This window comes from Podarcis vaucheri (assembly GCF_965113315.1).
Source record: "Podarcis vaucheri genome assembly, chromosome: 5".
Lineage (NCBI taxonomy): Eukaryota > Metazoa > Chordata > Lepidosauria > Squamata > Lacertidae > Podarcis > Podarcis vaucheri.
The window spans coordinates 101,937,508-101,959,294 of record NC_138763.1 but is presented as its reverse complement, the minus strand read 5'-3'; the positions used below and the strand labels follow the sequence as shown (position 1 = coordinate 101,959,294).

The following is a 21,787-nucleotide window of genomic DNA, read 5'->3' as shown; positions in this document are numbered from 1 at the left end:
TGGCTCTGAATCTACACCTGCAGTTATATGAAGTTGATCTCCTGCCAGTCAGCAAAAAGGGATAAATGAATCTTTAGTACACCACATGAATCATTAGGACCTGGTGTTAGAGTACTAAGCCTCACTGCCCCCGGCATTTGCTTCTAGGCAATTCCTAAAAGAAAGAGCGGCATCCACCTATCAGAACATAAATCCAGACTGGAAATCAATGTTCAAAGAAAAGGAAATTAACTTGCATTCCCAAATACACAATTGGTGTTTTTATAAATGTTAAGTTTTGAATGAAATGAAATAAAATAAAATAAAATAAATAAAATAAAATAATAATAATAATAATAATAATAATAATAATAATAATAATAATAATAATATATTTATACCCCGCCCATCTGGCTGGATTTCCCCAGCCACTCTGGGCGGCTCCAGCCACTCTGGAGCTTTTGACAGGACAATGGAGGATAAAATCTGCAATCTGTAATCCTCCCTGAGCACTTGGGCAGGTGCAGCAAAGAAAGGTAAATAAATGTAGCCAGCAATGTCAGATTTCATGGTGAAAAATTATTTTGTAAATTTATCTATGGAAGCAAATTCCAGGATTATCTCAGAAGCCGTATGCCCCTTCTGAGCGCTCATAAGAAGGCTTGAAGGTATTGAGCCTCCTCAGTTGTTTGTCCCTGTTATCCATTATTCATACTGCCTCTGTACAGGGAGGTTCCATTTGGTGGCCGTGGCTGATGACAACAGCTAGAGCTCTCCTTAACTTAGTCTAATACTTGTCTAAAACTTTGCCAAGTATGTGGGAGGGGGGCTCCTCCACAGGGCAATTACCAAAGACAGCACCTGCTGTTTATGCATGGAGGTTATGCCATATTATGTCAAGCAACTGATATCCTATATGTTTCAGTGCATTTTCCTTTTATTATTATTAAAATTTTATATGGCCCTTCATCCAAAAATCACAGGGCGGTTGCAAAATATCCTACCATCTTCCTTACTGCAAAAGTCCAATTTTTGGAAGGAAGCGAGTTTGCTGGGCGAGAGCACAAGAACACCTAGTCCATTGTAACTGGGCAACTTAAATTTGTCAGTGTATGATTGAATCCCACTTACAAAATAGCAATGGTTTGGGAGCAGTCTTCAAGCAACAGCAACACAAGACTCGAGAGCAGCAGGCTACCTTAGGGAGCAAAGGGTAGGCTGTGAGGTGCACACACAGTTGTGTTGCCCAGAATTTCAACACTGCCTGCTCCTGCTCTGCCCAGCACCTGCTTGCTGCCTAATTCAACAAATGCTGCAAAGCAGCAGTGCCAGCCCCAGTGGATGTCCTGTGAGCAAACCAGTGTATGTGCACAAACGATGGTTGCTGGGTTGCCTGCCTACTCACTCCGCCAAGGCCTTCCCTCATGGCACTGACGATGACACATTGGGATGAGGCAGCACTAGGTATGGCAGCCAATGGGCCTGGCCAGGCCAGTAACAAGCAAGCATCATTGTGGCAGAGGTGCTACCTCAGTAACATGGGAATAGCTGGGGAACTTGGGGAGAATGGCCTGGGGGCACACAGAAGGCTCTTGCAGGGTGCTGAAATGACTCAAGACAGCCAACATGAGCTTTCAGCCTCTTCAAAGCACACTATGGAGCCTGTCTTGTTGTGACAAAGGCACACGGGTACCGTCATGCTTAGCAGTTAGGCTGAGCCTGCTGTCTGGTCAGCATTCAGTGCCAGAAAAAGGAGAAGCTCAGCTGTGATATGCCTGGCAGGACTCGTGAGCATGTGTCCATGAAGCTTAAAATGCCAGCTAATTGAGATATGGGTTTGCTGTCCCTTTCTCATTTGCTGCTGTTCCAGGAAGTGCAATCTATTAATTTTTTAAGAATGCAAAAATGTTTTTCAGGAACAATATTCTCAACAACTGTGTGGATCTGTTCCAGCAAATGGAAACCTCATTTTTCTCTGGCTACTATCTCAGGTTTCATTCTTGAGGAGTGATGTCACTGCCACATTATGTCATGGGATTCACCCCCCAGATAAAAAAGATAAAGGTAAAGGACCCCTAACAGTTAAGTCCAGTTGCGAACGACTCTGGAGTTGCGGTGCTCATCTCGCTTTACTGGCCGAGGGAGCTGACGTTTGTCCGCAGACAGCTTCTGGGTCACGTGCCCAGCATGACTAAGCCGCTTCTGGTGAACCAGAGCATTGCACGGAAATGCCATTTACCTTCCCGCCGAAGCGGTACCTATTTATCTACTTGCACTTTGACGTGCTTTCGAACTGCTAGGTTGACAGGAGCAGACCGAGCAATGGGAGCTCACCCCGTTGTGGGGATTCGAACCACCAACCTTCCGATCGGCAAGCCCTAGGCTCAGTGGTTTAGACCACAGTGCCTCCCGCATCTCTTCACCCCCAGATAAGTTAGTACAATTCCAAATATATTCCCAGGTAAGTCATAGGATTGCAGCTGTAGTTGTGGTATGGTGGTAAACCACCCAGAATCATTTCTGAAGGGCAATATACAAATATTTTAAATAAACAATTATCTAAGAAGGTGCTGCAAATCTTTGGCTATATATGAGAAACTCCCCTCATCTGTTTTAATGGGATTTCACCACCTGCCTCAATTAGGTTCCACCCAACCCCTGGCATTATGTTCCACCTTACTCGCTGCCTTGTGAGAAGAAAAGGCTCAGGAGTAAACGCTACACAAATCTGGAGTGGAGTCCCTAAGATGGTTGGATGGCCTCCTTCCAGCAACTCCTGCCGCTCAGCTGGCGCCAAACATCTTGCTCTGCTTTCCTTTGGACCTCATCGGTGAGGCCAAGGGCGGCGTCTTGTCGTCTGGACAGCCCTGGACCTCCATGCACACTACCCAGGATTGCACCCCGGAGAGGTCACTTTGGTGCTGCCAACACAGCAAAAACAATGTGGGAGGCAGCAGTTACGAGTTCCTGGCCTTTGCAGCTGTGATTCTCCAAAAGGTTGACTTCACCCCCAGAGGCACACTCCATTGTCTGTCAACACAAACAGATGCCACCAACCCCATGTCATGTGACAGAGACACATGAGAGCAGAAGCAGCAAAGCAGGCTGGGAAGTGCCGGGACTGCACAATCATTTGGGCCTACTAAAGTTATGCTAACCGTTGAGTCATTCTGACATGTGACTCATTCTCCTTATAAGTAGCAGCCATTTTCTCTCTGTAAAATTTCAATCAGAGTTAGTCTGCCTCAGTTGTGAGCAGAGTCAGTATATAATCTCATTCAAACTGTTTGGAACCATGTTGTTTATGAAGAAGTTTATTTCAACTCAGTAAAGCTCTTATTCTTTCACTTAAAAACTCTGCATTATTAATTTACGCTGCGTGTCACCCCAGGCAGGAGTGCTTTCAATATTACAAGTAGGAAAAATATTTTCTTACTACATTTGTTTCTCTCTATGGTGTTTTGACACATGAATCCCCTTCTTATTTACCTTTGAGTTCAATGATTCTTACTTCTGACTAAACACATCTAGGATCGAACTATACAAACATCTTGGGCTGCTGCAATCACACTTACTTGGACTCTTGGTGCTTTTGAATATTCTTAAAACAAAAGCCAAAGACAGACTCTTAATAATCAAACACACACTCAGGCCAATGAGGGCAGCTCACCAACGCTATGAACAGCTGAACTAAAAGCAGCAATAACCCTAGTCTAGTGTCATGTTGTGAAAACAGTCTAAGGCAAATTGCCATCTTCCTACTTTACAACTCATTTTGGTTTGTTTTTGCGTTACTCGAAGCTGCACATTTTGCTTTCCTGCCCGTTGCATGTCATGCAGGAATTCACCGGGTGTGCGAGCATTTCCTGGCAGGCAAGCGAGTGATACTTTGCCGCGTGCACAACACCTGCTGAAACAAGGACGGGCAACCTCCGGGCGTCCAGATTTTTATTGACCCTCCGACTCCTATCAGCCCAGTTCAATATGGCCAACTGTCAGGGATGACGGAGTTGTAGTCCAGCAAACAACGGTTGGTCTGCAAACGTCATCTGAGGCCGAGCCACAGAGATATATGCTCTGCGCCGGTGAACTTATCTACACAGTCATTGCCGATCTCTCCTGCGCCGGCTTCCTCTGAAGCAAAGCCCCCTCGAGTGCAGCGGGACTCAACTCCCCAGAAAGCGCGCACAGGATCGTGACCTCAACTTGGGAACTCCGGTTGCAGATAGGTAGCCGTGTTGGTCTGCCATAGTCAAAATAAAAAAATTCCTTCCAGTAGCACCTTAAAGACCAACTAAGTTAGTTCTTGGTATGAGCTTTCGTGTGCATGCATGTGTATCTGAAGAAGTGTGCATGCACACGAAAGCTCATACCAAGAACTAACTTAGTTGGTCTTTAAGGTGCTACTGGAAGGAATTTTTTTGTTTTGGAAACTCCGATCTGCGATCCCCGTTGCCCCACCCTCTCCGTCTGCGCAGCCGGGTGAGCTGGGATGGGAGCAGAGCCCCTTCCCTTGGGTGCCCATTGGGACTCACTCCGAGGTAAAAGCGCGCGAGGAGGACGGCCTCAGCTCAGCCAGGCAGGAGAGGCCGCCGATCCGGGCGCCCGCTCGTTTGCAGAGGGGAAACCCAACCCGCCGAGCCGGAGGTGCGGCGGGAGGATGCGATTGTCGCCCTCCTCCGGTTGCTAGGCAGCCGCCAGGCCCCCCTGCCAATCCGGAGCGGCTCTCCGTTGCCGGGGCAACAGCGTCTTAGAAACGCGCCTCGGCCGGCGCGCGGGCGGAATCTCGGGCGGCGGAACTTCCCAGAAGCTGGTCGGGACGCGGGGTCTCGCCGCCCCGCCGCCCCCGCTCGCAGGCGCCTCGGGAGGGAGGGCAAAGCTGCACGGATTTCAGCCAGGTACTCACGATCCCGGGAGGGGGCTTCCTTCGGCGTCATCAGGCAGGGAATCCTTTCCCGCAGTTGGAGAAGAGTCTGCAGGTACAAAATTGTGATTTGTTTTGTTTTCAACGAGTGCAGCAAGCCTGTGACTTACACAGGGGTCATGTTTTGGGGCAGCGCTGGATTTAGGGCGGTGCCCCCCCCCGCACAGGGGGCCAAGGCGAGAGGGCGAAACATAATAATAGTAATACCCATATAAATATAGGTTTATTGTTATCTACTGAGAGGATCCGTAAAAAAGCAACTGTGCCAAAAGGAACCATTGCGAAAATAAATATTTTGGGGGAGGGGGCACCAATTTTTGTCCTGGCTCAGGGCACGGTATTGCCAAAGCCCACCCTTAAAGCCAGTATCATATCATCAAAGCACACCGAGTGCAATGGCTGGTGGGATCGCCAAAGTCCTTTTTCCTAGGACGCCTGCCCCCTTTCAGTTTTGTTTTTATTTGCCAAGTGCATAAAGTTGAAAGAACACAAGTTAAACGTGCATAAGTTGCGGACTGACTGCAGATGAAACAAGTTCAGAGAACAGGGTGGGGTTTTTTGTACCAATAGGAAGATCAGAATCCCCCTTCGGATCTTGAAATATGGGTCCCCCCAACAAAATTTAAAATTCGGCTTTGTAATTCGGAACTTATGTGATGTGATTTAATTTGATTTGATTGGCCGGTTAATAAAAATTATTAAAAAAAGAAAAAGAAAGGTAGGCTTGTCTCGGAGATCATGGTAGGCCCTCCAGCAACCTTCATGGTCAAATGGAGATTTGAGTTTGGGTCTCCACAGCCCAAGTTCAGCGTTAATTATAACTACAATGCCACATTGGCTCTGCATGTAGTTTATTAACAGCCTCACCTCATTCATAATGACTTAGAAATACCCTACTATGTTTGGCCCCTACTCCAAAGGCTTCATTCATATCCTAAATAGATACAGTCCATTATTTAAGCATGTTTAGTTGGAAATAAGGGTTGAAGCAGCAGTGATGTGCAGTGCAATCTTCCTGATCTAAAGTGTCTTCCAGAATCTGCTTTCTAGGCATGGGTCAAGTGCAAATGTGGACGAGCCCTGAGTTTCAGCCCCCTGGAATTGCTCAAGCTGCTTGTGGAGTGAGATCAGTTCTGATTCAATTCCATGCCCTCATAGCTGGTGTCACACCTTTTACTTTCCGCAGGAATCATGTCCAGAGTTGTTAGTGCAGCTGATTACAGTAATTTATATCCTCAATCCCATGGAATTGTGTTTAATTCAAGAGGCCTGTCGACACCTTCAACCAGATCATCAACACGTAGCAACAGCAGCAGTGGCAGCAGCAGCACACAAACATCTATCAAATCAATTTCAAGTAAGCATGTTTACTAAAGTTTATGTTGCAGGCTCTGACAGCAGCCAAGCACTGCAAGACAGGCTGTTAGAGATGTGGAAATTATTGAGGGCAACAGAAAGAGCAGTAAGTTTGTGCTTCGTGTTCTCAGCATTTTTCTGGCTCTTCTTAAAATGATTTAATGCATTTCTCTAAGGTGGGGAGGTATGCAAGCAAGTCTTCACACTGGAAACTTATTTGTTTCCTTGTTGGGAAAGATGCACAAGATGGGAGTGAACAGGAAGTGCAGTTCAGCTGTGCTTCCTGCTAGTCAGTTGCACTTCCTGCCTCCCCCCCCCATCCATTTCAAAGTGTCCCTTCACTTGAGTTTCTTTTCTTCATAATTAAGCTTTTTGGCCTGGTCTGAGAGAGAGCATTGTAAAAACTGCATCAGTGTGGATGGGGAGGGAACAGATAACTCTGAAAGGCCTTTTCCAAAAGGATTTTTGAAGCCCCATTGTTACAGAGAAAAAACACAAAGCAAGATCACTCTGGAGAATCCCTAAATAGCTTTGACTGAGATTTGGCAGGATAAAACCTGTAGTGCAATATAATTCAAGGAAATTGGGAGATGGGTCAGGCTACTGCTGACCTCCAGTTAAGGGAGGTTTCAAGGTAAGAGGGTGTTAATTGGGACTCTTTTCACACCAAGAGGAAAAGTAAAGAGGAAACAGGACCTTCAGGCCTCAAACTGGCTTGAGTTTGCTTTTATCATAGAAAGGCAGGATATAAATATCCAATATAAATAAATAAAGATACTTCCCAGATGCCTGGTGAAAGGGACCTTGGGTCTTCCTTGGAAGATGTAGGAGTTTGGAAACATCTGCTGCGCTTCAAGCTCAAGAGTTGGGGGAGGAACGTGGAGCACTGTATTGCTCAAGGAGGATGGGTCTCTTAGCTAAATGGAGCCTCCTTGTTTAGAGGCAGTCTACTTTTGGCTACTAGGTGCTAGGGACCAGCAGTAGATGAGAGCTACTGCTTTCATGTTCTCCTTAAAACTTTCTAGAGGTATCTGCTGCTTTCCTCTGCCAACAACAGAACAGTGGACATGCCCCCATCTCCCTCTGCCTGTTTGGAGTCCTGAAAGGTTCCTACTGTAGAAAAGTCAAACTTAGGTTGATAACGTAGAAGTTGACATGACTTTGTGCTTGGTTTGCTGAAGGAACTGTGTACCACAGGCTCTATAACTTTATAATATATTTTCTAGCTGCATCTGTCAGTTCTCTCCCTGACCCCACATTGTCTTCGGTGGATATTGAGAAGATTGTGCTTCAGAAGGCTCTAGCAAAAGAAGATGAACTCAAAAATGCATTTCAGACAGTTGACGTTGATCAAACCCTGAAAGTCACTAAGGGTGAATTTAGAAGAGTGATTGAAACATTCATTTTACCCCTGACGCAAGAACAGTTTGATGCTCTGCTGGACAAGGTGTGTAGTCTTGTGGGTGTATATAAGCTTTTTCTCAGTTATCAAAGGGCCTAACTGCATGTTATCATTAACTGTATCATTAGGCATAATTAGCAATCACAGCATTGGTTTTTAAAATTAATTGCCATATGTGAGTTAGGAGCAATTGTGATTGTCATGTAGAACTTTTGCGTCAGAATTAGGAATAAACCTATTGGTGCCAGTGGGAGTTTCTCACAGTCTCAACTGGGAAGGAGGACTTAAATCTTTCCCTATGGTGTCAATCACACAGGCAGGTACTTGGCTTCTCCCCTGTTGGGAAACAAGCCATCATCTGGCTAGGCATGTCACCTGAACTCAGGTGAGTCATAAGCCAATAACAAACTTCTCTCGCTGCATGCTGTTTTCTCTCTCTGCACACTGAGGTTTTTAAATTGTTGTTATTGAAGAAGAGACTCCAGACACATAATTCTCTACCTGCAGCAGGAGATAGTGTAGTCCAGGAAAAGCATTACCACTTTAAGTCTGTTGTGTGTATAAATTTGCTGTGAGTCACAGGCCCAATGGAATTACAAGTTTTCTTGTAAAACATTCTAGCTGTTATGATACTTCCCAATATTAAATGGAAGCAATATGTCAGTAAGAAGCATGGCAAGAAGCAGTCCACTGAAAAGCTTTCTTGAGTGTGTGGTTTTACAGAAAGGTGGAATATAAATTATAATAAATAATCTTACCGGTGAGCAATTAGAATAACAAATATTTTTATGAGAGAGCTGTGGGCTGTTTGAAAGCTTATAACACATTTGTTGAGAAATGAAAGAATGCAAGCAGATCTGAACAAAGAAGATTAACTTTTTAATTAAATGTTACCTTAATGGAACAATAAGGGAGGAGGCAACATGATGAAAAACAGCCACCACAGAATACCATTCACATTAAGTTTCTTTGTATTGAAACAGATTCCGGGCTGTACCAAAGTTGCTATACCTTATCTTGAGTTCTTGTCGAAGTTTGCCAGACCGATTAACCACCTCCAAAGGACGTAAGAACTTTTGTTGATTTGAACTAAAATGAACTGTGAAGTTCTGAGATTGGTAGAAGTAGTAATGCCAAATTTCAGGCAGGCCTACACATCACCAAGAACATGGTGTTGTCAGCGAAAAAGGCAGACCAGTGCCAACTCCCTTCTCCCTCGCAATATCTTATAGTTCAACTTTCCCAGCAATGTCAGGGATATTCCTGGACTGAGAATACTGCGCATCAGTATTCCCAGTACTTACAGTAGCCGACCAGGGAGCATACAGGGAGCCTGCAAGCAGAATGGTGGTGTAACATTGCTCTCTTCAGAGGCATACATAAAAACAGCCTTGCTGCATAGGAGCCAACAGTTCACCTAGTCCAGAATTCTGGTTAGCCAGATACTGTCTCTCAAGCAGGGCACAAGAACAGCGCAGTCTTTAGCATATGTGCTGCAAAGATCCGCCAAGCGCCCCCAAATGTAGTTCAGCCCCCAAATTAACTTTTATTATGCTTATGTCAGACACCACACTTATGTGTGCCTTTATCTCTTGTTTATGAAAGAAGGGAGGAAAAAGAAATTTATTTGCTCATTTATTTACAATACACTTATACTTAAGTATACAACACCATCACACTTAAACTTATAAGTATTGTTTAGGCACCTGCTTAGGAGAAACATCAGTCGTGTCAAAGATGCCTTTGACCCTGCTGCTGCATAGCAGCACAGCTCAATACAATACAGTGGTACCTCCAGTTATGAACTTAATTCGTTCCAGAGGTCCGTTCTTAAACCAAAACTGTTCTTAACATGAGGCGCGCTTTCTGGGCTGGGCAAGGTAGAACCGACTCGCAAAGGACTTTTAAAAAATACTAGCCACAAAGTTGTCACAAAGCTGCAATGTAAAGCCACTTGAGGCCAGAGGAAGGTCTTAGCTGCCTGGATGTGGCGAGCACACCTTACATTTCTTAAGCCACAGAGCTGATGCAGGAGTTTGGCCCACCATTTGGCTTGACAAGTGCACATATATTTTTAAGTGCTCTGGAAACAGAATGATGGCAGTGTGTGAGGACCCGAACTTACAGTAACAGCCCAGTAGATTCAGGGTTGTGCACCAGCACCCAGATCTGTGTAATACAGAGAAATTCAGGGAGACTGGCCCAGGAAATTATACTCCTAGGCGCCTTGACATTCTCCAAAACTCATTTGAGTGGAGATCTAGATCAGCCTGTAAGGACAACTCTGCAGTGCTTTGTACGCAGAAGCTGTCGTATGGTCACAGACACCTGATAAGTTTTTTGATCTGTTTATTATCGGTATTTTAAGTTTCCAGAAGGATAGGCATGCTAGCTTTCTAAAATAATCTATATTTTTGCATTAAAAAAAATTACCAAAGTACGAGTACCATATTTTTCGCTCTATAAGACGCACCAGACCACAAGACGCACCTAGTTTTTGGAGGAGGAAAACAAGAAAAAAAATATTCTGAATCTCAGAAGCCAGAACAGCAAGAGGGATCGCTGCGCAGTGAAAACAGCAATCCCTCTTGCTGTTCTGGCTTCTGGGATAGCTGCGCAGCCTGCATTCGCTCCATAAGACGCACACACATTCCCCCCTTACTTTTTAGGAGGGAAAAGTGAGTCTTATAGAGCAAAAAATACGGTATTTAAAATGTGTGATGTAAATTCCAGTCTCTGCCCCCCCCCATATTCCATACGTACATGTTAGTTTGTGGTACCAAGAACAACAAAGATTTCTGTATCACCGTAAAATACTAGCCTTTTTATTACGACATAAGCCTATCAGATTCAAAGGAGTAGCCCTAGTTATACCCTGATCTACCACTGGAGGGTGATACAGCTGCTGTTTTTCCTTAGACAAATTTTAGAAAGTGAGTTTAGGACTACTTTCTGACTTGAGTTACAGCTATGGCCTTTTTAAAAACCAAATTATATTGGGTTGCAGAGCATTATGTGCTTAGATAGCACCATATAAATAAGTTTTGGGCAGATAAAATCACACAGATTCAAAGGGAGGAAGACTGCACCGTGAGATGGAAGAGTGACAGAACTTTATCCATTCAGGTTGTCTGCAATCATTTTCAAGCTGTTACCTCCAAGGATGTGGACAGGATGCCTGGATGAGTGAAAGAGACCACCTGTCTCCTTGATCCTTGCCTATCCTGGCTTATAAATGTGAGCCAGGCAGGGCTGGGCAATAGGTTTTGTGGGTTGGTGAATACTTCCCTCTGTGAGAGAGTCTTCCTGGACCCACTTAAAGAAGCGGTTATTAGGAAATCAGGAATTTAGGTTACAGTGTTCCCTCGGGTTACAGATGCTTCAGGTTACAGACTCTGCTAACCCAGAAATAGTACCTTGGGTTAAGAACTTTGTTTCAGGATGAGAACAGAAATCACGTGGTGGTGGCGCAGCGGCAGCAGGAGGCCCCATTAGCTAAAGTGGTGTTTCAGGTTAAGAACAGTTTCAGGTTAAGAACAGACCTCTGGAACGAATTAAGTACTTAACCCGAGGTACCACTGTATTAGTTGATCAGGAAAATGTGATGGGTGGAAAGGGTTAAAAACCCCATCCCTTGTTCTCTTGGCTTTTGGGTGATGGGATACCACATCTCTGTCCCCCTTTGCCACAAGCATCAGTTGTGGGGAAGGCATAGAAAGAAGGCTGCAAGTGAATTTCCTGGTGCTTCTCTAGCTTGGCTCTCAGCTAATTGAATGCTGGTCAGAGCTTCAGTTCTGCTCTTCATCAGCTCCATTGATCACTACGGCTGCCACTTCCTCCTTCATCTTCAGCGTCTTATAAGCACCCAAAATCTTACTCCAAACTTTGGATGTTGCTGCATTTGGGGGCTGGGACCACATGACGTTCCCTCTGATATGACTGCATCTTAGATGTCCCTGAGCCAAAACCTGCTTTTCTTCTAACTGGTGGTAACGCAAAAAGGATTTCTAGAAGAAATGCATTGTATGGTGCCACGTAGTATGTCTCTGGCATGCTATAGTTTTGGGGTTATATCGGGTTTGTTGGCTTTCACGCCACATCTCCGTGGACCACATCATGTGGCCTTCTCCCCTCTCTGCCTCATTTTCTTTCTGCAGCTGATCCTTCAAAGCCCTACTCCTTCAACTTGCAAGAGCTTTGCTGCTTGCTCATTGCCCCAACATGTCAACATTGGCAGCAGTGCTGGTGCCAGGCTATTTTGAGCCCTAGGCAAGGCTAACTGCTTGGACCCCCCCCCCCCAACTGCTAACTTAAGTTTTCAAAAAGAGATGTGTTGTAGGAAAAATGAAAGGCAAAAAACCTTGGAACTACTGCATTTATTTTAAATGGCAAGCCTAAGTAATACAACCAACCTTGATTATCTTTCTCAAATACAAAAGAAAATGCTTTAGCACACAGCTCCTTTTGGATAATCTTGTGAATTCTGATGCTAAAATTTCAGTCTCTTGAAAGTTTCAATTTCAGGCACATCAAAATCTCACTTTGCCTTCCTTTTCCTTTGCAAACGTTGTCCCCAGTTCCTTCAGGTCAAGCCCTGATGCCTGGGCATGTTCAACTGATAATAGTTGCCAAGCCAGCTAGTCTCCTTAGAGCAGCAGAAACATTCATCACATTATCCAGGAGTTTTTGTTGTAGTGTGAAGAGAAGTCCTCCTTGTGGCGTCATAGACTTTCTGCCCCTCATGCATGGTGGGGTTCAAATCAAATTTTATTAAACGGTCACAGACCAGATTAACTCGTACAGCTAGTCAGCGAAGCATAACACCGGAAAAAACAAAGGACAATTTCAATACAAATTAGGCCATAACAGCAATTTAAAATTAGACAACATACATAAAATTAAGTATTTGCCTTCGCCTGCATATTGACATTGGAAAGCTCTTGTTTCCTGCGCCTAATAGCGGCTACACAAAATTTGGCCACATTGATCGTAATTTCAGGAACCTTATCTTCTATCAAGGCTCTCATACGTTGGGGTTCTGGTTCATTTTTACGCTTTTGTAGAACTGGGGGATGGTGGGGTTAAGATTGCAAGTGTCCATTTTAAAGGAAAGGGTGAAGTGTACCAGAGCATGTTTCCCCCACCCTCACTACACCCCCCCCTAATGCATATTGTGGAAAAACATCTTTTGAACTCAGTAGACCAAATGAGCACGCTCACCTGGACAGATATTTTAATGTGGAAAAATGCATGTGTATGTATGCATGTGCTCGCTCCTTTCTCAATTCATCTGTTGCCCCACTTCCTCCACAGCTTTGGCAGCACATGTGCATCTCTCACCCCACTTCACAAACCAAACAAAAAACAACTGCCCACCTGTGGTAGGGATACACCTGGAGATGACAGCTCAATTTTCCTAGTGCCTGATCATCACAAACACCAGGCCCCCACCCTCTTTTTAAAAAAAACAACAACAAAAACTAATTGTTGCAGAATGGACTTCCTGGAAGCAGGAAGGCAGAGTGGCTGGGAGGTGAAGAATGGCACAAAGCAGGCATGTCCAAAGTCCGTCTCAGGAGCCTAATCTGGCCTGCTGGTCAGTTTAACCCTGCCCATGTGGCAGTTTATTTCCTGGGGTAAAATCCTAAAAAAAACCTCAACAACTTTAATCCTAAAAAAACTTTGGTTGGCCATTTGGTCGGTGTTCACGGCCCTTCACTTCATCAAATCTGGCCCTCTTTGAAAAAGGTTTGGAGAGAGGTTTGTGTGCATGTGTGAGGAATTGGGGAAGTGTCCTAGGCTAAGGGGCTCCCACTTTCTTTTTACCTCTTTAACTCCTTGGTTTGGCTGGGGCCACTTTCCCTGCCAAAGCCATTTCTCTCCCCCGTTTAGCAGTTTGTTAGCAAGGAGGGAAAGGGCGGTGAGGGAACGGGAGAGCCCTGTAAAGGCTGAGAGGCAGAAAGAGTGGAAGCGAATCCTGCTCTCCATTTTGCAGCAATCTAAGGATGCTCTGAAATACTTGGGGTGGGAGAGAAATAGAAGACAGCAGAGCAGACGTGCCTTCCTTATTTCTGCCAGGAGTAGTTATAAAAGGGAGAGAGTCCTTGAGATTATGGGTTGGTGACAAGGGGTCTGTGGGCAGCTTTTTCCAAATGTGCAACATGACACTGGACCCAAGAAACAAACAAGGAGTGTGGTCCTGTTACTGCCGGGTGTGAGATCAGTTAACAGCCACTAGTGGGCGGCTGCAGTGCACAAACAGTGCATAAAACGGAGCCTTTTCGGGGGGGGGGGCAGAAAGGCCCTGAATACTCTTTGGGGGAGTATGGTGGGCATTGCTGCTCTGCAACATTGTTCATGGTAATTTCATTTACCTTTACCTTTTTAGGTGGAGTAGTGCTGAAGATTCGCGGTCGAGGACGTTGAGTCAGCTAGAATGCCTTTTACGGGAGAAGGTATTGCACACAGCAAGTAACACTCAGTCATTTTCCCTGCCCTTGATAGCCAGCCATTACCTGTGGTCACCGCTGAGCTCTCTCTCAAGATCTCTCGTGTGTTCAAAAAACTCAGGGGAAAAGGAGAGTCACCCACCTCTCGTTTTGTGCTGAGTTTCAGAAACAGGGAGACTGTCTCGTTGCTTCTGACTTTCCCCAGTGCCTGATGCAAAGTGGGGAGCCAACTCTGCCCCTTTGCATCCTTGTGCCAGCTTGGAAGACACTTGGACCCTTGCTCCTTCCAGGGTCTGGAGTAAATGCCAGAGAACATGGGGCCAGGAAGGCAGTCTGTGTCTGATTCCACTCTTTGCCCCCCATCAAATGCATCGAGCACGTAGGGAAAGAGGTCTTCTCAGTGTTGTGCCGGACATCCAGGAACAAGCAGTCTCCAGGAAAAGATTTATGGTTGCCCCTAGCGTCCACATTTGTGTACCCCAACACTGGGCTTTACTCACCTATGAAACACGTTTTGGCCGCCAAAGACAAATCACGCTGGCATAACTCTCCAGGCTTAATAATTAGGCAGGAGGTTTCTGCGGAGTATTTGCAAGTACAGCTGCGGCATAGCAAGATGGAGCAGCCTTGTTTGCCAAGACGCAGCCTCTCTGGCACAAGCGCTGTGTGCGCCATCTCACCCACATGCATCTATATCGGATCCAGGTGCCAGCATCTTTCTCTCATGAAGGGTGTCTGTATCTGTCATCCTAGACTGTGTGAGACATTAGCATATCACAGAGCTGTCGGGACAGATTGCATCCAAAACTGTCATTCATTCCTCACTACAGTAAACCCTATCAGTCATCGCTCAAATATAGTTCTTATGGCTGCCATTGCTTTTCTTCTTCTTCATATATATATATATATATATTCATGCAGCTAACAGGAGAGTAACATTTCCATTTCCCCATGACAAATGAAACAGCCAAGCTATCTTTCTGTTGCAACATTTATGAACAGAAAATATCCCCCATGGCCCCAATTAAGCTTCCAGAAAATTTAATGTCTAAGAGCTTGTGCTTATTTATTTATTTATTTGATTAAGGACGATCTAAGATTAAGCTTATATGTAAGTATCTATCTCTCTATCTCTCTATCAGTAGTTTAATACAGGATCATTTGCAGTTTTAGCATCCTTAAATTGGAAAAAAGGATTAATCCACAAAGTCAAGGAGATGATGCACAGATTTGGACGATCCTGCAGTTGCAAATGTCACCTTGAATATCTTTGGCGGGGGTAGTATTTGCCTTGTCAGTGTACAGATGCTCACCAGCCCATCAGATAGATATGTATGTCACTCTTTTAGACTGCAGGTAGAACAGCACAATGAAGCTGATGAAAGGGATGCAGAAGTTGCATCTTCTGTGCTAAACTTGTCTCCAGGAATTCTCCAGATGAATGAATGAATGCTCTTAAACCCCTTTCAAACCCCAGCTTCAAGACTAGAACAGCAGTCCATCTATTAGAGTTTCCTTTATAAGCAGCTTGGGACAAATCCCTCGTGTGCTAGTGTACTCTGTGGCAGAGGTGGGGAACCCCAGGCCTTGGGGGCCAGTGCAGCCCTTGAAACCTCTTGAGGGGACAGGCATGAACAGACTGGTTACTGTGTACCATGAAACATTTCACAGTTCATCTGAATTGGGCCTCTATTCCTTCGCAATGCTGTACCCTCAACCCTAAAGAAGTCCTCTGCATGTAGGTGCCAACTTACGCTTTCTATTACGGCACTGCAAATACCTCTCCAAACAGGAATGGTTGTTTTTTTTTCTACAGCAAGTACAGAAAAGAGGGACTGGCCCTGTGGGTGGGATGGTGAAAAAGTTCCATAAGGTGGAAAAAGTTCCATAAAGACAAAATGGTTGAAAGTTCTGTTCTTTTTCATTCATTTGATGCTCTCCTGCTCACCCACCATGCAGAGAGTGCAGCCACCAACAGTAAAATATCAACTACAATTTAACTTCATCTAGATTGTGTCCCTTATTTTTTTAGGAATTCCCTTCATGGTTTGCAGGCTCACAGAACCTCTACCCAGCCCTCACCCAACAAGGTCTTGTCTACCAACAAGGCGTTTGTAATCCCTTCCTCTCTTTTTGCAATGCCAGACACACGTAAAACCCAATGCATTTAGTAATATTTATTTATTAGACTTCTGTGCTGCCCTTCTAAGGATCACAGCATAAAAACATAATATATTGTTTAATTAGCCACAGGCCTGGGAGAAGAAGAATGTTTTTGCCTGGCGCCTAAAGATACTTAATGATGGCACCAGGCAAGCTTCCCTGGGGGGGAGCACTCCCCAAATGGGGAGCAAACTGCAGAAAAGGCTCCTTCTCATGTTGCCATCCTCTGGGCTTCTCACAAAGGACGTGCACAAAGAAGGGCCTCAGGTGATGATTGCAGGGTCTGGATCAGTTCATATGTGGAGAGGTGGTCCTTGAGAGGTTTTACCACTGTCTCCTTCAAGCAGGCAGGAACCACCCCCTCTTGCAAGGAGACATTATTTTATTTATTTATTTTTAATATAATATTTTATTAGGTTTTATCAAAAAAAAAGTTTAGAAAAATACAAAGGAAAAAATACAAAAGGAAAAACGGCACAAGATACAAAAGTACAAAAATACAAAATACAAAAAATACAAAAATACAAACATTAACCACAAAAAAGAGAAAAAGAGCAAACACATATAAAAGAAAAACAAAATTTCCCTCTTTCTTAATTTCATCATTTAATTAGCTTATTTTCCTGACTTCCTCACGTCTCCCACTTTTGTATCCCTTTTTTAAAAATTGATTCAGCAAATTCATGTCCTGTTAATTTATCTATTATTAAACCTCTCTTACATTTTACCTTGTTGCTAGAACCCCTTCAATTCATTTCAATGTCATCAGCATTCAAAAATTTTACAGTGTTTCTGCAAATAAGTTTTAAATTTTCTCCAATCTTCTTCCACCGACTCTTCTCCCTGGTCTCGGATTCTGCCAGTCATTTCCGCCAACTCCATATAGTCTATTAATTGCATCTGCCATTCTTCCAAGGTGGGTAGATCTTGTGTCTTCCAATGTTTTGCGATGAGAATTCTTGCTGCTGCTGTAGCATACATAAAGAAAGTTCTATCCTTCTTTAACACCGATTGGCCAACTATGCCCAGGAGAAAGGCCTCTGGTTTCTTCGGGAAAGTATATTTAAATACCTTTTTCAGCTCATTATATATCATTTCCCAGAAAGCCTAAATCTTGCAGGGAGACATTAATCCCCTCCCTGGCCCAGCCAGCTGTCCCCTGCCAAGAGGGGCAAGGGTCCAGAGCACAAGTGGTCACTCTGTCCAGTCCAAGCGCTGCTCCACATCCTCCGGCCTTATTAACTGAAACTCACCCAACACAACCGGACTAGACAGTGCCTGAGATTCATCTGCTGTAACAGCAGAGTCAGGATTCCGGTGGATGCAAGAAATTTCATGCTCAAAATGCTTTGCAAACAGGTCACAGTGAGCTACCATCATTTCTGTCACCTCCTTCGAGCCAGACAGTAAAAGGCTCTGCACTATCCAGAAAAACCTCTGCTGGATGACCCAGTGAAGATGTAATGGAGGCAGCAAAGTATGCCTTCTTTGCCGTGCCTTCACGGCCACTAGGTAGACTCAAGAATGAGCCCTCACCAGTGTAGTCAGATGCAGTTAGTGGGTTCTATTCACCTGTCTTATTTTTAGCCTTTAACATGATTAGCACCAGGGATCTCATTAGCATTACACTAGCAGGGCACTCGGGACACGGGTGGCACTGTGGTCTAAACCACTGAGCCTCTTGGGCTTGCTGATCAGAAGGTTGGCGGTTCGAATCCCTGCAATGGGGTGTGCTCCCGTTGCTTGGTCCCAGCTCCTGCCAACCTAGCAGTTCGAAAGCACGCCTAAAAGTAGATAAATAGGTACCGCTCCGCTGGGGAAGGTAAACGGTGTTTCCATGCGCTGCTCTGGTTTTGGTGTTCCATTGCACCAGAATGCTGGCCACATGACCTGGAAAAACTGTCTGCGGACAAACGCCGGCTCCCTCGGCCTGTAGAGCAAGATGAGCACCACAACCTCAGAGTCATCTGCGAGTGGACTTACCGTAACTGTCAGAGGTTCTTTACCTTTATAGCAGGGCATTCACAGATGTAATAAACAGCAGCATGTGAAGAAGTAAATATCTTACAATCAACACAAGGCCCTTTTGAATTTCCAGAACAACATAAAGTAGACAGGTTTCGCATCACCATCACTCAGTCTCCACCCCCATCCCACTCCCCCGTTAATTATTTTTTTTCTTTTCATTTTATGTTTATGAGGATTTGAAAATAATTTAATTCTTTCCTATCTGGTTTGGCCTATCTTTACCAGCTGGTAAATAGGAAACGTTCGCTGTCGGAAGCCAATCCTCTGCAGAGTGTAAACAGATGGAATCAATATAAAGTGACAAGTTAGACTGTGCTACTGAGAATATGGAGCCAAAACTAAGAGCATAACAGTCTCAGTACTTATTTTGTTCCAATTCATTTGGTGCTGAATAGCACTTCATGTGTGCACAGCTGTGCCCTTCCATGGTGTGTGTGTGTGTGTGTGTGTGCATGCACACATTTGGGGGGGGGGGAATCTTTATTTCACTGTTGATGGGGACAATTCCAAGGGAAAAAACTTTTAATTAAAGATTTTGTACAAAGTGGCCTAGACGTAGAATATAAGGGATAATGAGGCATAGATGTATTTATTGCTCAGAAACATCATTTCTTTTTCTTTTTCACGTACTTAACAATAGGAAAACATCAACCTCAGTCCTTTGCATGGGGTTGAAAGCCCTTCAGATTAAAGTATGCTTGCTGCTGATCACTCGCCTTGTAAGAGCAGTCCTCTTGTGTGAATGCTGCTTGTGCATAGTGGGGAATCACACTAGAAACGCAGAGTGTTCCGAGATCTACAGAAAAAATGGGGCTGTCTTGGTGTAGGGAAAGAGGGTTCCATGTGTCTTCTCTATGCATGACTTGAGGAAACCCACTTTTTGCATTGGATTGACAGCATTATTGGTTAACATTGACTTGACAAAGTCCCGGCATGTAGCAAGAAGTGATCTGTTATTTGCTGTTTCAGGGAATGCTATCCCCATGCGGTGAGGAAGAGCTTCACTGGACTCACAGAGTCCATTCTCTACCTCATAAAATGCATTGGACTGGCCTGGCACAAATGGATTTCTCTATTTGTGCCTCAAAGCACCAGACTCTGCTTTGCCAATGAATGGCCCCTGGATGCCCTGAGTCTGTTGTTGTTGTTGTTTAGTCGTTTAGTCGTGTCCGACTCTTCGTGACCCCATGGACCAGAGCACGCCAGGCACTTCTGTCCTCCCCTGAGTCTAGTTCCATTTAATTGCTAACATTCATTCATTCATTTATGGAACTTTATGAACTTCAAAAAAGCACTTCCTATCCCTAATCCTAATATATAGATAAAATCAGCATAATTTAAAAGCAAGTGTACATAACTGAATTATGTGTCTGGATAGGTTTGCTGTTACAAAGTTTTTAGTAGGCATCTAAAATATTATAATCAAGGTGTCGAATGTTAATGGAATAATAGTTGATGTATGGAATCTGTGAACTAGCCAGGGATCCATAGGGGCTCCTGTGGAATAATCATGGGTGACTTTAAGCCACAGAAGTTGTAGACATCTGCATGCACAATAATTCTTTCCCCCCACCTTCCCTAATGTGTGAAGACATGGGTTTTTAACTCTTCTTCCAGAAAGGTTTTTCTTTATGTAACAGGCACATATCTTCCTTCTGACACTTCATTTGCTCATGTCCAGTATCCTTTATTAGGCATAGCAAACCACACATTATCAAACAGACACCGTATACAAATTGTGCAAAATACGAGCTCAATTTGCTCGTGTCTTTAAGACATGGATGTGACTTCAGGTTGCAGATCATTCTTTCGAACAACCAGCCCCTGAATGTACCTGTGAAATGTTGGATGGCATGGCATATTTAAGCAAGGATTTTACTTGCAAACAGAGTGAGATTGAAATAGAAATTGTATGTAAAGATAAGTATAACCACATCTTATGTTTTGGATAGGCTCTTCTCAGTATATTGCTAAAATTCCCAGACCCAGCTTTGTTCAGGTAGAAAAAGAAAAAAAGGAATGCAAATTTCAAAGATTTCATCTTTAGTACAGTTTTGTTGCTGTTTTTATTATTATAAAAAAACCATGACACCCCCTTTCCCTCTTTCGTAGAAAGTATGTTCATTCTGCCCAATGCTGAATACTAATAAATTGCCAATATTTAGTACAACTAACCACATCTTTAAAATATTCTGAGCCCCCTCCCCCGACCATCTTAACACGTTTCATTTTCAGCATATATCTAGGTTTCAATAGCTGAACAAAAGTATCGTTTATGTACTGCTCAACAGCCATGAATATGGTTTGAAATGAATCTATACTTTTGAAAGTGATTTTTGACTTTCCCAAATATCATTTAGAGAGAACATTACCTTCATAACATCTGATAAAGACAAAGTGTCTTTTCTCATATTTGAGAGTGAAATCTGAAAGACTGTGGTATGCAGTGTGAGGTGTGTGTGTGTGTGTGGAGGTGCATTTTCTGAAAAGAGGGGGGAAAAATGATAGCACACTTCTCCATCACCTGAACCACAGCTTCTATCGCTAACCATTTGCTTCTTATTTTAACACGAATCCTTTGAAAACGCTGAATAGATATCCAAAAAGCTGAAACGCTTTATCAAGACATGTAGACTTTTTGACTACAATCAAAATGGGCAGATACAGCGTCACGAGCTGAGAAGAATTATCGAGGTCAACTGCTTCAAGATGACGGATTGTGAGTATGATAAGTAAGTAAAGAACAAGTTAAGGATTCGTGGGAAGCCATTGCGGGGAAACTATGTTAAGGCTGTAGTACAGAACTATACTTCTTGCAGTAGGTTGATCGTATTTTCCTTTCTACGCTATTAGTGATAATTAGGGACTAGACCATGGAAGCTCGTCATGAGGCCTTAATGGGGAAGTGTCTCCCCCCCCCCATTCACACTCTTCCATTCGCCAGACCCTCAATGCAAGGCACAAATCAGTTGGTGAAGTCCCTTTCATTGTGCTGCTTAAAGTCCCTTTTAATCTACTTCTGCCTCCTGCTGGCTGCTTCACGTGCATCTTTGGCAGGGATCAGCAAACTTTTTCAGCAGGGGGCCGGTCCACTGTCCCTCAGACCTTGTGGGGGGCCGGACTATATATATTTTTTGGGAGGGGGGGAGAAGAACGAATTCCTATGCCCCACAAATAACCCAGAGATGTATTTTAAATAAAAGGACACATTCTACTCATGTCAAAACATGCTGATTCCTGGACTGTCCGCGGGCTGGATTTAGAAGGCGATTGGGCTGAATCTACTTACTTGCGCCCCAAGCAAAACACGTGTCTTGTAGGAAAAAAAGAGAAACACAAAACTTGAAACTGCTAAATTTATATTAAATTGCCTTTTCCTTTACAAAATGTTCCCAGCAATTTCTTCAGGTCAAGCCCTGATGCTTGGGCATGTTCAGCTTATAATACTTCCCAAGCCAACTAGTCACTTTTGCAACATTGTTGAGT

General features: G+C 44.1%; 1 protein-coding gene across 2 annotated transcripts in view; it reads left to right on the top strand.

Annotated features, from left to right (window-relative positions):
* The first annotated feature begins 4,831 nt into the window (after positions 1-4,831).
* The window catches only part of EFCAB6 (EF-hand calcium binding domain 6), a 107,458-nt gene continuing 90,502 nt past the window's right edge, over positions 4,832-21,787 (top strand). For both annotated transcript variants that reach the window (XM_082223045.1, XM_082223044.1), the window contains exons 1-6: positions 4,832-4,958; positions 6,090-6,260; positions 7,486-7,706; positions 8,645-8,727; positions 14,050-14,116; positions 20,897-21,033. In XM_082223045.1, coding sequence (XP_082079171.1) covers positions 6,095-6,260; positions 7,486-7,706; positions 8,645-8,727; positions 14,050-14,116; positions 20,897-21,033 — 674 coding nt within the window. In that variant the 5' untranslated portion in view covers positions 4,832-4,958; positions 6,090-6,094. The remainder of the gene's footprint in view (positions 4,959-6,089; positions 6,261-7,485; positions 7,707-8,644; positions 8,728-14,049; positions 14,117-20,896; positions 21,034-21,787) is intronic.